The sequence below is a fragment of the Diadema setosum genome, chromosome 1 (genome assembly GCF_964275005.1).
Source record: "Diadema setosum chromosome 1, eeDiaSeto1, whole genome shotgun sequence".
Lineage (NCBI taxonomy): Eukaryota > Metazoa > Echinodermata > Echinoidea > Diadematoida > Diadematidae > Diadema > Diadema setosum.
Window position 1 is genome coordinate 29,004,636 of NC_092685.1, and position 17,605 is coordinate 29,022,240.

At 38.0% G+C, this 17,605-nt stretch overlaps 1 protein-coding gene across 2 annotated transcripts; it reads right to left on the bottom strand.

Annotated features, from left to right (window-relative positions):
- Positions 1 to 1,373: 1,373 nt before the first annotated feature.
- Positions 1,374 to 15,641, bottom strand: LOC140229345 (calmodulin). 2 transcript variants are annotated; one of them, XM_072309640.1, is made up of 6 exons: positions 15,498 to 15,641; positions 11,455 to 11,485; positions 7,593 to 7,736; positions 4,641 to 4,767; positions 4,178 to 4,293; positions 1,374 to 2,524 (listed from the first exon to the last, which is right to left on the bottom strand). In XM_072309640.1, exons 1-6 carry the CDS (start codon positions 15,498 to 15,500, stop codon positions 2,496 to 2,498), a joined length of 450 nt encoding a protein of 149 aa, XP_072165741.1. In that variant the 5' UTR covers positions 15,501 to 15,641; the 3' UTR covers positions 1,374 to 2,495. The 2 variants fall into 2 exon arrangements, with proteins under 2 accessions (XP_072165741.1, XP_072165733.1); XM_072309632.1 differs by lacking the exon at positions 15,498 to 15,641 and adding an exon at positions 11,794 to 11,841.
- Positions 15,642 to 17,605: the final 1,964 nt, after the last annotated feature.

Below are 17,605 nucleotides of genomic sequence, written 5' to 3' on the forward strand. Positions count from 1 at the left end.
CCTTTAATTTTGATATGTATTTAATGTATTACTGCTACCAGGATGTCCGATTTTATATCAAGACCAGCTAGATTCCTTTTTCTTCAGTTTTATTTTTTCTAGAAATTTGATTGTACCTGAACTGAACCGTAAGCTCATTCACGGTTTTGTTTTATTTTGCTGTTGTTGCTGTTGTTGTTGTTATTATCGTCGTTGTTGTTAGCTTTTTGTGTGTGATAACCGTTCCTACTCAATACCGTTATTACTAACAAATCTAACAATTCAAATGCAATTGATTAATTATGTGGTAGCATTATACTGCTCTGATTGTTTCGCGTGACACGCGTGTTCTCTAGTCTGTAAGTTACAGAATTGATTGTGCCAAAATCCCTCATCTTAAATGTTTCAGTCAAGTGATTGTGGATTTTTTTTTCTTTTGCTCTTAGAGTATAGCCTCGGGAAAAAGAAAACCGTGTAGAGTAGCACTTTTATATTAGAAATAATACTATACTTTTACGTGTTCAACCAATACGTGACGTTATATCACTACATGTTGCCTAGTTATGCCACTACATGTTGCTTAGTCGTTACCTTAGACGTAGGTCCGCACAAGGTAATGTATTTATATTCATGTAAATACATAATATACACAAAAAATATATTTTGTGTATATTTAACTCATTTTAAAACGTTAAATCAGCTACATTAATAGGACTATCTGGTATATTGGATTGCTCATCTATAGCTGCCGCAGAAAACAAATGCGATAAAATTCGCGTAAAATTTTACGTGAAAAAAAGTAGAATTAAAAATTAGACAAAAACTAAAAAGTCTTGCTAGAAAGGTTCAAGGTTTACACACATACAAACACACACACACATACACAAACGCCCTTATTCATAACATATGCATACCTACCAACATACATATCTGCATATACATACAATCAACATACATACATACACACATATATACGGATATACACACATTCATAAAATGCATATACACACATACATTCACACCCAGACTGGTCATCCACAGAAAGCCATTATTTATTCTTTTTTTTTAAGTTAATTCTAAACATTTTCAAGAACCTCGGGATAATTGCATGCACCCATATTGTTTGTGTATGTGTGTGTATTTGTGTGTGTATCATCTACAACAGTATTTGAAACGCCCATTCCCCCCCCCCCAAAAAAAAAAGAGTTTAGATGATCTTCTGGGTTCCAGCTCGCCATCGCAATCATGGAAAACTCACTTCAGCCAATTTAACTCGTACGCCATATACTCAGAAATCACACTGAAAAAGATTCACAGACTCTCTTCTCCTCTTTTAACTTTATACAAAGTGAGTTATATACACAGTTGAGAGAACAAACGTACCGTGGAAACAAAAAAACTATGTACATCAACATTGTCTTGAAAATGAAATCTTATCCGATCTAATCTTCTGGTGAGTAATTTTTCTCTGCGGGAGAGAAGATAAAAACACAGAATGCAGTCTCGAATGTGATAAAGAGAGGAACATGTTCAAGTCTACCCAGATACTGAAAGACGAACAAGAATGGAATTGAACCAAACATGAGGAAATTACTCCAATCAAACAAACAAGCGAAATTTGTTACAACAACTGTCCGACTTTTTTTTTTTAAATTTCAATTTCCAGAATTAATAGTTGAAGAGAGTTAAAAAAAAGCTCCAACTGTTATGAACGGTGAAGCGAAGCATTTCGCACACCAAAGGAGAATCTTATATTAATTCAAATTCATTGAAGTAACGTTTGACCAAAGGTCAAGATAATTGCTTTTTTTTCCAAAGAGGCTACCCAAACAAGCAAATATCGAATATTTTCGTAAATTTCGAGCTAAAACCTACAATCAAAATGGCGTAGTTAGGCAACATTGATTCATTTCTTAATTATTGGCAACTCTAAAGAAGTGTCACGACCACGATAAACAATGATCTACCCTATTTAAAGATAAGAATCATGGAAAATCAAACTTTGAAGATTAAAGAAATGGATATCTAGTGCCATCATTGTCACTATAAGATATTGATAAGAAAAGATTGAGAAAGAGAGAGAGAAGAAAATAAACACAACTTTACATTGTACAAGAGTCTCTCTGTATATCTTTGTCACTTTCACCACATTATCCACAGGAGTGTGAACGCGGTCGTATGCCTTTTATACACAGATTCTGCTCAGGGCCAGCACGGATGTCTCATACGCTGTTCACATCAGAAACTCCCGATATCCACAAAATTCTGTATGATTGTCTTTACTTCCGGATCTCAATGCACGTCGGACTGATATCCATCGCAATGGAAAGTGTAGATTACTTGAAAAATAAAAAGTGTCCTGTCTGTTACGTCCGGTGGCTTATTGGTAGTCTGAACGTGAAATTAAGCCCCTGGCAGAAATCATGTCCCAGAAAAATCACAGCTGCTATTCCACTGACGAATGTAGAAACGGTGGATGGCAAACGGCCGGATGTGACGTCAAAAGGTGACGGGACTCACTTTGAGGTCATCATTGTGACGAACTCTGCAGAATTATTAACCCAGAAAAGAAGAAAAGGCACATTTTAGTCTTGGGTATGTATATCTCATGTCATTTCTAAATTCAAGAATAATCATTGGTGATCAGAAAAGCAGCGTTTTGGGCTTCAAGTTATTCTGATACCAAATCATTATGATAAGACTTTTTAACCTAGCTGTGTCTCAATCAAAATACAGAAATCCTAACATTGAAAATTGAGTGTTTGGTTTTACAGCATTGACAAGTGCCCTGGTACTTTGTCGGTTAAGATATAGCCCTTGCAAAGAAGTGAATTCATTTCCTTGTCTTACCCACAATTTTCTAAATACGGTTGTTCGCAATGTAAATCCAACAGTAGTCATTCCTGCCGTATTTTGCAATTGAAAAATACCTGAAGAATACAACATTTTACAGCGTGAACATAGGACAGAGAGAATGTAACAAGACTTGAATATGATACGTAAAAACATCAGAGAGTAGCAGAGCACGAATAAAAAATAACTAGATTTTTTTTTTTGAAATATGAAAACACTGTATACTCACACATAGAACAAAAAAGAACGAAAATAAAACAAAAGAATTGAAAGAGAATGATGAATTCCTTTGGTGAGGACGGTAAAACACGCACAGACATCACATTCTATTAAGGAATTTGAATGCAGCAAAGTGCGTGTGTGTTTGTGTGTGTGCGCCCGCGCGCGCGAGTGTGTGTAAGCGAAAATTCAAATTTCTTTATGAGAAATATCATTCCAAAGTTTATGCTTACTTCTAAATTCATTGTCATTGACGTCAACTACAGACATAAACACAAACACTCTTTCATTTCTCTCGTCACCGATAAGGAAAAGTAGGGCAAAGAACGGTATAGAGCGGAGAGGTGAAAAAGATCGCTGTAATGACGCTGGGTGGTACGCGGTGGCGCCGCATACATTAGGCAGAGGGCAAGTCAAGAGCTCTTGGGCGACGCCATTCTTCTACATTAATTGGGGGGCAAGGGTCTCTTCGGCAAGACTCGATCAGTTTCTCTGTGGAACTTTCCCCCTCCTCCTTGATTTCCTTCCGTTACGTCACGTTGCTTATTTGCTCTCGATCTTTTTTCTCCCTTTTTTTGTCTCATTCCCTCCCTTTCTCTAGGTAATTATTCCTGTACGACTTCCCACCTGTACCAGTGTATACACCTTGTCTGCAGTATTGTATAAATTTATGGTCTTCTTGAAATCATGCCAACTATCATGTCTTTATCCTTTTTGCTTTCTTTAATCCTTTAATAATACATTCCCCGCGAGGCTATTGAAAATCAAAGTCAATCTTGCGTTTATCAAATGGTACATAAATAACACAACTGACAAGATAAAAAAACAAAAACACGTACGTACAGAAATTTACATGGTCACCCTAAGGAGTGGAGTATGGCCATTTAACAGCGCTTATGAGGGAGAGTACCCGGCAAAGAGAAATTATCTTAATATCAGCACTTTATAGAGCAAAATTCGCTGCGATTGTGATTCGCATAAGATTTGAAAATGAAATTTATTTGAATAGTCTCGCAAAGTTTAAGAAAATTCTTCTACAGCCATCAGATCAGGTGCGAGTTGTAATCAGGAAAACATAGAGGAGACAAAAGGTTATGACACCGTTGCCGCCCATGCGTTTTCTTACCTTCGTAATTGACCTGTCCGTCACCATCGATGTCGGCTTCCCTGATCATTTCGTCGACCTCCTCGTCCGTCAACTTCTCGCCAAGATTCGTCATTACGTGACGCAGTTCAGCTGCACTAAAGTAAAAAAACAGGAAGAGGGCGCTTTGTCATAATAATGTATGACAATCATCACGATAAGTATCATTCAGCAACGAATGCGGTTTATAGATGATTTATTGTGATATTGCAGTCATAGCAATATGGTGTAATATACGAGGGGAGGAGTTTTAAACAAACGAGATTGATTTTCATAACACAGTGTTATCACGTGAATAAACAGGTATAGAAGTGAGTGAGAGAGTGTATGTCTGAGAGAGAAAGGGAGAGGGAGAGGAGAACACACACACACACACACACACAGAGGAGAAAAAAGAGGCAAATTGATAGAGAAATTGAGTTTGGAGGTATTTTGCTTTGCTTACCTGATGTAGCCATTACCGTCCTTATCGAACACTCTGAAGGCTTCCCTGATCTCCTCTTCGCTGTCCGTCTCCTTCATCTTTCTCGCCATCATTGTGAGGAATTCTGGGAAGTCGATAGTTCCATTTCCTGTTTTGATAAGATTCACACAAGGAAAAAGACGGCTGAAAGAAATCATTGTAGCCCTCTGGTGCAAGTGCTAAATTGTTCCCCAAACTTGTAAGTGTTGAAGAAATGATGAGTAAAGTTGCGGGTGAACTTGATGGAAAACAGAAGAGCACTTGTCAAATCCTTGACGAAATACTCTTCTAAGTTGATCATTAAAAAAAAAAATAGATTGTTTTCCTTAGATTCTTTTTAATTTATCTGTCTCCATGATGCACTTTCGTCATCATCTAAATCAACCAATATATCTACGTAGATATTGCACGTTAATTTAAAACCACGCTCATTTTTTTCCATTAGTGAACAAATTCCTTATTCTGAGCTACGATGAGTCCTATATACCTCCATTGGCTGCATATTGACAACCGAGGAAATCTAATTGCTTTATGGCAAACACAGCACGTTACAAAAGTACAACATTATGCTAGAAATACTGTGACAAGAAGTTCACTTTAACTTTAGCATCACTTTAACTTTAGCATAGCGACAACGGCACGACATTATTTCAATGAACCTACTCTGGAAGTCTTTTTCCCCTCCAGATTTATCGAATATTCTTTAAGAATTGGGGCAAGTTGAGTCGACCAATTCCACAGAATAAAAGGCGCGAATGCATGTTTCCAGCAGGAGTTTAAATATTTATCCAGACTTTGGTTTTACTTGGAGGAAGGAGGTACTGTTTGCCGAAGCGGACATCTGCAGATCATAATAATTTTTACCTCTTCATTCAAACCGACATACCAGAGGTCACTGAAGATTACAAGGAAAAAAAAAAACCCAGCAAGATTTCTTCTCTTACGTCGTAGATGACATGTGAAGATAAAAGTTTTGAACGAAAAAGTCACCAGAGTCTCAGGTAAGCTTCTATTCTCAAATGCCCATTTGTAAACTTTCGTCTTTCCGTGAGGTTTGAACTTGCAAGTTGATCAGTGTTGGTTTGAAATATTATACTAGCAACATTTTTTTTTCATGCCTTCTGCATTATGTGTTCTCGTTTCAAAACGCAGTTCTATTGCTTATATTATACAAGGTATGTGTGTACACACAATCTATTAAAGTTTTAGGCCTAATTATCTAATTAGAATGAATTATTCGAGAGGCAAAGCTTTTAGGGATCAGAATATATTCAGTACCGAAAGAAGATTGACGCAACTGACGATGCTGACGGTGATTTATAGCGCACGAGTGAGATGATAATTATACAATGTCCAATCAATTGTGGCTTAGAGTGGCGGGACATAAACGAATTAATTGCTCTGCAATCGGGACTTGCGAGAATGCACGCCAGGAGGCTTTTATGTGGAAGACCAACTACCATACGAAGAAGCTGATTGGATTTATTCCCTCGTTAAAGTGATGTATGGCCTGCTGAAGGGATGTTCTCGAGTTAATGAGATCTCCCAAGGAGTAGCTGTGACATTCTGTCGAGAGGGGGGGGGGGGGGGGGGTCAATACTTAAAAAAAAAGTAAGACACGAGAAAGTCGCGAGGGATGAAACGAACTGTCAGATGTAACACTGAAGCACTATGTATCAGGAATCATTATGTGCTCGACAGGGGGTCTGAAGAAACGTCATGAGAATTCCTACGCATTACGGAAAGAAGCACAGCCAGTGACTGATCAACACAAGTTTTGATACCGGTATTACGGTGCCAAGTGACTTTGCACTTTGGATGCCAGCCAACAGACCACCCCCCCCCCCTTCTCCCTTCTCTCTTCTCCCCAGGTAATGCCGGTATTATGTCTTCCCAATTCCAATCTCTCTCTCTCTCTCTCTCTCTTCTTCTTCTTCTTCTTCTTCTTCTTCTTCTTCTTCTTCTTCTTTTGTCAACCCGAGCTTCACGGCCGGATCCCGTGACTAATATCAAGACACGAGTGAACGAACATCACATTGTCTTGCCGAAAACAAAAAGAGTCGGTCGTTTTCAACATCGTAGAAGTGCAAACAAAAAATCTCAATAATTATGAAGTTGAGATATCATCACTTAAGACTGTAAAATTTGATTGCCGTCATCTATGAGGCGTGCAGTGCCTCCATTCTCTCTCTTTCTTTCCTTGTCTCTTTCTCTGTGTCTCTCTCTCTCTACTATGTTTATCTTTCTGTTTCACACCGGAATTATCTCTGTATAGTCGGGAGTGTGAGTACAGCAAGCATAGCTTCTTTTTGTATATTTCCCTCTATCTTTTCATCATATGAAATATAGCTTGATGTTACTGTACGTTGGGGGGGGGGGGGAGGCAACTCGACTGAATGCCACAATCACAAGAGAAATTGCTATAGGATTATGATACTGAGCTGAAATTAATGAAATGTTAGATCATGGCCAGCGCCATTACGTTTACATTTACATTTGAATTTACGTTTATATCTACATCTACATTTGCATTTATATTTACATTTACATTCAATTTTACATTTACATTCAATTTTACATTGACATATACATCTACATATATATTTACATTTACCTCTGTATTTACATTTACATATATCTTTACCTTCACATCTGTATTTACATTTGCCTTTACATTTGTGTTTGCATTTACATTTACATTTACATTTACATTTACATTTGCATTTACATTTACCACGCAAGTGGATACTTTTAAAGCATTTGGAACACGGTTGCATTCATTTTTGCATGTAACGCAATATCCTATGAGCGTTAGGCCGTAGACTAGAAAAGTTTCGTTTGAAGTGGATTCGATTTGAACGTCTCATCCACGTATAATGATAAATTCTAACAAATTAAAGAGGTTTGATTTAAGTGTAGCGATGACAATCTTACCATCGGCGTCGACTTCGTTGATCATGTCCTGGAGCTCGGCCTCGGTGGGGTTCTGACCCAGAGATCGCATCACAGTTCCCAGCTCCTTGGTGGTAATCGTGCCGTCACCATCCTTGTCGAAGAGGGAGAAAGCCTCCTTAAATTCTGGTGAGAATGGGACAAAAAAAGGACCGTGCTACAATATCGAATAAACATTTGAGTAAAGTAAACTGAATTCAATTTTCATGTATCGTTGTGTGATCAGTGTAGCATAATCCTGTTCTGTTTTATTGTTGTTCATTAAGATAATGGGAAATCCATATAATGTGCTACTATGCTACACTATTGTAGCAAAATATCTGTTTTCTCAGAAGTCACTAAAACAATCGGCCCCATCGTAGGATAAAGGCAAGTCCGAGATTCATACGTATGAGGACTTCTCTTTCGGTTGATATTTGACACTTGTAGGGAAATGATTTAGATAATGCTTGATTTTAATTTCCATGTAAATCCGACATTATAGGAAATTAAAAAAGCACAAGCATATCCGTGAAATTTGATATTTTCTTAGGTAAATGTAGAAAGAAGTTTAACCGTAATAGAAAAGAAGAATTTCATGCATCGGCACAACAAACCGTTAACAAGTACGTGCCCCCAACCACTATCTTACCTCGTTCCCTTAAAACGTTGACTTTATGAATCTTCTCTATAATCTGGTACTGTATAATAATTATCAACAAAAGCATGTCGACATCTTTGATTCAAATGTAAGATTGAGGAAGAGAGAGTGTGTGTGTGAGAGAGAAAGAGAGATGACCTTGATTAGAGGGCAAGAAATTTGATGTCAAGTGTTTTCACTTCACTCCGTACGCCTTGACAAAGACAGAGGCATACAATTGTTTTTTAATCTTTGTGGGTGGAAAAAAGTCCCATACTTGTAGCGTAAAATGAACATTCATGTGGTTGTAAATAGATCCCACGGGTTAAATTGGTACGTTCATGATGTAAATTCTATATAATGCACCGATTACTGGCTCTGATGAACAAAAAATGCTTTAGACTTCGAGTGAAAAAAAAAATACATTTATGAGAATAAAGAGCACTTCCATTATTCATTGCTGGACACCACGGGTAGCTTTAGTGTAATGTTGACTCACGCGCTATGCAAATGTACATTGTACATGACCTTTTTTTTTAATGTGAACCTTTGCATACAAAGTTAAGGATAAACAATCTAAATTTCTTTCGCAGAGCACCGTCTACCTCCGATTTTTTTTCTCTCTCTCCCTCGAGGGACCTACTAGTATTCCATACAAGCTTGTCAGATTTTCAGTAGGTTTCTCCTACTGAACTTACTAAAATTCTGTAAATTGCATATATATATATATATATATATATATATATATATATATATATATATATATATACATATATATATACACACACACACACACACTATTTTCTGTTTCCCCAAATTTTAGGTCATGATTAAAAACTCTATAATACCTTAAGATTGTATAAATCAGTTTATATCTGCCCACTCCAAAACAGGTAATCTTTACTTGTTATCAACCTGTGATAACTTTTTTTTTTTTATTATGTGTAAATGCCAGTTATGTTTAAAACTTCAATGTGTACATTTTGTGTCATTTTTATAAGTAAAGTGGATATAAATGTAAATGAACCTAAAATCTCAAGTGTTGATATTTTGAGGTGGTCATGATATGGGGACTTATATTGAACTACTGATGTGACTGTGCTTCTGTTGTTTGAAAACATTGCTCTGATCAGTGGTATTATTGCAACTTCACTGCCATAAATAGAGTTCATTCACATAATTTCGTGAACAATTGGCATACACAAGGATTTTATCAGTTGAATCTCACATGATACTCGCAACTTCCAAGAAAGTAAATTACATAATAACTCACACACTGCGTCTGAGCAAGGGTATCATGGCTAAAGTGAAAGAGACTAACAGCAGGTTTCTTTCCGGGGCAAAGGCCAAAATGCAATGAGATGAATGTTTGTAATGTCAAAGACTTCTGTGCCATGATAACGGAGTCGATAACGAAACCATTTTAAAGGTGGAGAAGAAGATGGGATTGTAAACACACACACGCACACACACAGAGTTTACACAGACACAGACACACACTCATACACACACACACACACACACACACACACACACACACACTGATATAAGTTCTGAACACAATATCTTGGCGCCACACCCCTTACACAACAGTCATGTCGAGCCAACTATTTGTTCTGCGATACCCGGTATGCTAATTCGATAAGACTAGAATGCAATTCCTTGAACAAACCCTGACATGCAATACAACGCGCCGACGACGCCATGCATGTACGACGGTGGTTAACCCCAATAATGTCAAAGAGTGATGTCTCTTTATAGTGTAGCGATCAATCATAGTATCATGGACTCACATAATAGAAATTCATGATCAGGGCATTAACATTTGTGTCAGTGTGTGTGTCCTTTTAGCGCATGGGTGTTTTTACTTATAAGAGAGAGAGAGAGAAGAGAACGAGAAAAGAAAACCATTCAGAGCAGAAATAGGGAAGCTTCTCTTCTTGACTTCTTCGGCAATACATTTCATTGCTTCGCTTCCTTGATTTCATTTAACTCTGTGTCTCTCCTTATACTGTTTAAACGGTTCAAAGAATTAACATTTTGCATCTTTGCGCACAATGGAGAGTGGAGATCGAGTTACTATATGTATTCAAATTGGACAAGTGAATTGCTTAGACTTAAATGTGCATAAAACAAATAAGGGACATTGGCAGCGTACACGACGCAGCCAATCAAATCACTTGGCACTGTATAAGACGTTCTGTATATTTTACGCAGTCTCTAGCAGTGGCCGCTTTGCCTCTGATTGACAAACGCGCGCGGGGCGTGCGCGACCTGCACTAATACTGTTTATTTATTCCACTCATTATCAGCGATGATACGATCTTTAAAGCCGCTAATGCGTTATGCATTAACTCGGTGGAGTCGGCGTTTGTGAACATGACGTCACAGGGAATCAACCTTTACATGCGGATTTTCCTCTCAATCTGTTATCTTCATGTCGTCAGGCTTATGCCACCCCCCCCCCCCCCTTATAGCGTTGTGCGACGTTAGCTTCTGAAGAGATTGGTAAGGGAGCTAGGCGCCAATTCAAGAAGAGGTCATGGTCGAAAGAAAAGGAAAGAGCAAAGAGTCGTCAAAAAGTTATAAGTCATCACCATGTGATTGTGATATTATGTGACCTTGATGTTCAGTCATAAGGAAATGCTTAAAAACACCCCCCCCCCCCCATTAAACAACAACAAAAAAAATACCACCACCGAATTTGGCCCTTCCCATCCATGTTCGAAATTTGATGTGTAGTTTGACATCACGTGAGCGATTCAGCTGTGCCATATACATGATATTTTCTTTGATTCCATCCTAAGTCTGTGCTCTTTTTGTTTTTTATCTATTCCCATCTACTTCCAAAATCACATTAGGGTTACTCCAGTTAGCACATTTTGGTATATAATAGCCAATATTCGCAACCTTGCATACAGCCATGATTCATGATGATAATTTCATGATCATTTTCGCCACCAACCTTTGGAAATTTCACTACACACGAAGGGCAAGTATTGAGGATTTTTCACCATGGTAGCCTCGTTACTTAGCCGTGATCAGTGATCTATACATGTCTACGTTTGAAGTTGTTGAATTACAACGTTGTCATTGCAGCATTAAGAATGATATAGGGAGGATGAAATACTGGTAATGATGGCGATCGCATGGTATCTAATAATCTAGTTCATCTTTAACGTGTCTGAACAAAGGTTGAGAGCCTTGTAGCAGGGGATGACTTACCGGCAATTTGTTCTTCTGTAAGCTGATCTGCCTGTAGGAAGAAAGGAAATGGAAAAAAAAAAGATAAAGAACGGAAAAGAAAACGAAGATTTTATGAGCATTAAAATCAATACACACAAAGGAGCGAGAGAGAAATGGGGTGGGGGGGGGGGGCAGATGACTCTCGTCCAAAAGAGACACTCAAATACTTATAACTATTGTCTCTTTACATTTACTCTTCTAGAGATAGTTTCTTGAGCAGTCTTTTTCACGTGTAGAGCTGGGGTAAACGATAAGACTCGAACAATGCGCATTTTTCTGTGTTCTCTCTGTTTTTTGAAGCTCTCGCCCGATCTTTACCTCCGAGTTCCAATGATGGGTGTTGAATAACATGTGCATTGCATGACAAAACCACGTCCACCTTCACCTGCCATTTGAAATGCCGCCTCCGGCAAATCGAGAGGAAAATAGGAGCAGAATCGATGCGCTCGGGAGAGCCTTCTTTTCTTATTCTAAATCCGGGACAAGCCCATTGGAGTTGGCTGTTCGAGGAGTGAGTGTGCAAGGAAGCCAAAGAACACTGGCTCAATGCTCCATGAAGAAAAATCATGGAGGAATTAAACGATGTTGAGTGATGTTGATGTTAATGTTGATGTTGATGTCGCGCAATTCTTGTAATTTTTGACGGGATGAAAGTGTATCATGCATGGTTACAGGCGTAAATTCCTCTTTTACAGATTATATGCAGAGATATGCTACATTGCATTTCCTCCGAGGTATTGTAAATATATCGCTGTATGTGTCTTTATGTGAAAGTAACATTTTATATGCATGACTTACCCACAGTTGTATAGATTTCATGTCTTTGAAAAAGCTATAAAAAGTTTACTTTTGGTTTCCTCGGTATGTCTCATTCTTTCTCATTCTCATTCTCTCTGTTCATACCGTTTACGCAGTTTGTACCTCAGAGCGCATCACATTCCCATGGTGAATATTTCTCTTACTTCTTCATTATTCTTACATTCATAGCTTTTCAATCCATACTTCCAAATCGAGAAAAGGTTGCACTCTGTAATCTCGCCTCTAATCCGTAGAACACGTGTTTCTGTGTAAAGCTTAACACACGGCGAATAATAGTGCTGGTCATTTCTCGCTATAGCTTATGATCATGTTGGATAGGAATGACAGTTGGCTCATTTCCATTGTTTGTTCAAAGTGAAGATTTCTCTAAATCAAAGACTTTCAGCTGTTTTTAAAAGTATCAGTGGACCAAAACTTTTTTTCTCTTCACTATTTGGACCGATAAAAGAACATCAATCCCAGTTTATTGTTCTGGACTCGCGTAGTTTTAGGGTTTGGCCCAGGAAGCCTAAAGAGCAAAGACAGTGTGTCGATATTACGATGGAAAATGACTTCTGTTGTTTATCCGTACATAATCACACAGACCACGCCCTACTGTGACATTAGTCACTCTCTGAATAACAGTGTCACGAGTGTCTGAAGTATAATATATGGTAAATTCATGAGACCAGGGGGTGCATTCCATCAAGCATTTTATATCTGTTTTAAGGTACTGAATTCCTTGCATCTGATCGGCTGAGAGCAAAATAAATTTGTCAGAAAAAAAAATATATATATATATCTGACAAAACGGTCGATGAAATGCCCCCCTCCTCCCGGCAGGGTGCAGAAACATGACCGATTAAGTATTTTTGTATCTCCCTTTCTCTCCCCCCTGGGTGTCTTCCCAACCCCCTCCTCTCTGTAATACTGGAAATTTACAGGTAATGTAACTGCTTGTATCAAAGTCGGGGTTTTTTCTTTACATCGCCTAGAGCGGTACTCCCTTTAACAATCACCTCATGATTTATAGATCTCATTTTGAACCAGCTAATCAATAAGAGCGCTATCGAAGCGTGTCATATTCGTTTCCATATACGCCTTTACAAACGCAGAGCTAACACAGTATCATGACCTCGGCATCTACAAAAGTGCACAGAAGTTGATGAAATATGAATCTAAGACGTGCATATCGAAATGGCTCTGCTCGCATTGCTTATCACACTACCACTATAGTATACCGCTATAGGCCATAACAGTATTGTAGCTCGTCACCGAGTCATCTCATATACTATTATACCGTACAACTCCACATCACAGTTTCTATGAGTGTCATTCTTCCCTAGACTGTAGGAGCACTTCCCGTAATTTGGCAATGACTTCTAATCGATGGCAACACGAAAAATACACAAGGGCAAATGCATGGGATACGACACTGTGGTTGCTGACTATAATAGCCATTATAAACACAGAAGACTTTGTGCATCCATGATGTAAGACAAACACCTTTAAAACCATCAAAATAATTGTAATTACAATCTTATTATGATGAAGAAGTGACAAGATGGGATATTTCTTTTTTTTCTGTCATGACGACATAGGATGAAAGGTTTTGTAATTGGTAAAAGAATCATCTAGATAATATTAGATGATGCATCAGCAGGTATCTGTCACCTTTGACAGGTACATTAAGTTTTGTTTCGAAAGAACAATACTATTGAAATAGCCTTACAGCATTATCATGTTGGTATTCATCACTCTTAAGGTTTTGCTATATCTAAGCAAAAATAATGTGGAACATCATACAAAATACACTAAATGAGGTTCGCTGTATGTCTCTTTCTGTTCTGAACATTCATGTAAGTATTATGTATATTGTATATATATATATATATATATATATATATATATATATATATATATACATATGTACATACATGTGTGTGTGTGTGTGTGTGTGTGTGAATGTGCGTGTGTGCGTATGTATGTATGTGTGGGCGTGGGTGAAGAGTTGGAAAGAAAGAAAGAAAGAAAGAAAGAGAGAGATATAAACACTAAAGAAAGGGATAATGTGGATAGACATTTTAGGTATAGATAGATATCGTATCGTCTGCAGTTGGCGCACATGCTGGGAGCATTAAATTTGTATATACGAGTATGTGGCAGAAGAAACGGGAGCATTGATTCTCACGAACCAGATCAATAATACTTATTTGGTTTGGGGGTTTCTATATCAAATACCAGGACCTGCAACAGGCGGGGAGCAGCTGCAATATATAAGAGTATTGATTTTTGCGAGTGCGTGTGTGGCAGAGAGAACGGGGTGGGCGTGAAGACAAAATAGCAATTACACCTATTGGATTTACACACTTTGTGTGTGCAATGTCTCCCCACGAATCGATTAGGAGGGCATGGACAGCAACATGCTTTTGAAGGAGAAAAAAAAACACCCAAGAACTTTTTGAGGCAACATGGTGACCATGCAGCTTACACCCTTTACACTGCACATCAATAGCTTGTAATGAGGATGCTTTCATGACATTAGTGCTAGAACGTGTGTTGAAACAATTGTGATGTGGGCAAGGAGGGTGGATATTATGATCATATCGTGCTTAATGATTCGCCGGTTACCTACTCAGGTGTAGGAAATATTCTTCTACATGGCGGATACTCTATACCTTTTCATTATAACCATCCTACGACCATATGAATACACGATAAACGTTTGAGCCCATAGTGGTGAGATGAAAGTGATCATTAACAAGTACTCCCTCCGCGGGTAAGGGGAGTCAATGCGCTCGCAGCAAGTTGTTATTGATCATAATTTATTGAGTGCCGTCCATGTCGAAACTTGCAGCCACAATCAATGAATCAAGTATATACGTCCGAGGATGTTCCCTAAATAAGACATTTCTTATTGTGATGTCATATTCTCTGTTTGCAATTACAGTCTCTGTTGTAAGGCATGTAGCATGACTTAACAGCATTTAGTGAAAAAAAAATCCTTGGCAAAGATGGGGGGAAAAGACCCACCACACACATGACGGACAAGTGCAAAGACACCAACTGGCGCATAGCAACCGAATCATTTCAACGGATAAAGTTTTAACGCTTCAGCACTATTGGAATAGAAAAAAAAAAAAAACCAATGATGTGATATACAATTGGAGATAACTGAAATCACGGTATAAAACAATAAATGTGGAATGAAACGCTAGACTTACCATTTTAAAATCGTAGGACGTGACGTGAGTTCGAAGACACCAAGAAGAAGCTACTAACAAAGCGCAGTGGAGAGCAAGGTGGAATAGTCGCTCGTTATGATTCTTCACGACCTATAGCTCCACGCCAGTTATTTTCCCGGAGAACGCACGCGGCGAAAGATACCCATAAGCAGTACTTGTCTGTTATATATTCACTTACTGTATGCAAATACCCCCCATAAATTATTCAAGATCTAATCTCGCTGTGCGACGAGTGCCGTACGGTCTTATGTTTGGTACATATGAGTGTTCTCAAGAGTGCATGTGCGAGTGTTTGTGTGTGTGTGTGTGTGTGTTGTGTGTGTGTTTGCGTGCCTTTGTGTGTGTATGCGTGTGTAAAATGCGATATAATGCGTGTTGATGTATATTTGCTCGCTTTGGAACGTTTTTTTTTTTTAACGGTACTTTACGTTTTTATTTCATATCTTTGGCTTTGCCATAGATCCTGTGTGCAATACATGGTACGACCCTCTGTTGCTGTGTTCCCCATTAACATCCACGGAAATGCATATTCATCAACTGATAAATTTGATGAAACAGAAATGAAAAAGGGTTTCACTAATGTCTATTTCTTTCAGACACCATTTATGGGTTTCCAAGGGGACGTTCTTCGATTGTTTGTTTGTTTGTTTGCTTTTTTCGTTTTTTTTTTTTTTTTGTGGGGGAGGGGGGAAGGGGAGGGGGTAATTCTTTGGGGTAGGGTGGAGTATACTATTCAAGGAACTTCAGTGATTATTACCTTTTATCATGCACGCCAATCAGAGACACGTGTTTTCTGTTTGTCCTCATTAATTATTGAACTATAGTCACTATCGCATAAAGAGGTTACCAATTGAGAACTAGGCACGATAGAATATTGAATATACAAGCGGGAAAGAAGGAAATATCGAAATAAGATTGTTAGAAAGAGAGATAGAAGTATTATGATAGCCGGTGGGGTTATTATGCAAATGAAGAACGGGCGTCTTGAGATGATCTCGATTTTTATACGGTAAATGTCACCGCCTTTTACGTCAGCCATGTAATCGATATTATTCCTTGCATTATTTCTTATTTTCTTGGTCATTCTTTTTTTTTTTCGAGGGGAGGGGCGGCATTGAGTGAATTTATTCATATCAAATACAGCAGAAATTTCTCTTTATAGTCTCTAATGAGATGGAAAGGCAATCAGGTACCTCAAATAAAAGATGACCTACCGAAAATGATATTGATTGCTTGAATTTTGTTCTTTGTTAGTGAGTTCGCTTGTTTGTTTGGTTTTTCTGCACTAAAGACAATATGAAAGACATCTAGGCAAATGTGGGAGTTGTTGTTTACGTAAATTAGCCAATCAAGAACAACGGAAAGCGTAACTTGCACACTGTGGTAACAACGTCGTATTTAAACTACAGTAAAACATTAACTATGAGTTAGATGTGATCTTTGATCATTTTAGACTTTTACCGTCATTAATACCTCACATCAATGACCGCGCCTCTCAGCGTAACTAGTAGACGATTGACTACTTGAGATGTAGTCTAATCGAACTTGATTTACGAGCATGACTGACTGCATGGAGTTCTTCCTCCCTCTGCCATATTTTGTCATTGTGTTACCCCAGACATGATCTTCGTGATTAGAAATACAAACAGTCAACACATTTTCTCTCCAAAGGCAAACACTATTATCATCGTTGACAAAAAAAAAGAAAGACAGAGGGCTTCAGATCGAGATACAGAAAGTATCTATCTGATCTATTATCTAAAAAACTGTTTACTCTTTCAAATATTATGTTTGCGTTTGTTTGATGTAGTTTTCATTTGTACAGCTTTTATGATAAAAAAAATAATGATAGTAGTGATGTTGATGATGATAGTAATAATGATAATAATAGTAATAATAATAATACCATTAATAATGATGACAGTAACTATAACAGTAATCGTGACTTCTTATACAAAAGCAAAGACGCTTACATGTCTATTTATACGAAACGCACTTTACCCGTAATTTGAAAAGATTTTAACCCAGCTTTGATATCATTTTGATTCTTCGGCATCAAAAATCTGAACATAGACATGGTAAAATGT

Bases quoted from the DNA above. Each gene is read 5' to 3' on its own strand.
- LOC140229345 (XM_072309632.1), bottom strand. From the start codon at position 11,832: ATGCACATGTTATTCAACACCCATCATTGGAACTCGGAG. The intron at 4,294-4,640 runs GTAAGCAAAGCA...TTTTTACTTTAG, and splicing joins GACGGTAATGGCTACATCAG to TGCAGCTGAACTGCGTCACG. The intron at 2,525-4,177 runs GTAAGAAAACGC...ATAATTCTGCAG, and splicing joins CGGACAGGTCAATTACGAAG to AGTTCGTCACAATGATGACC.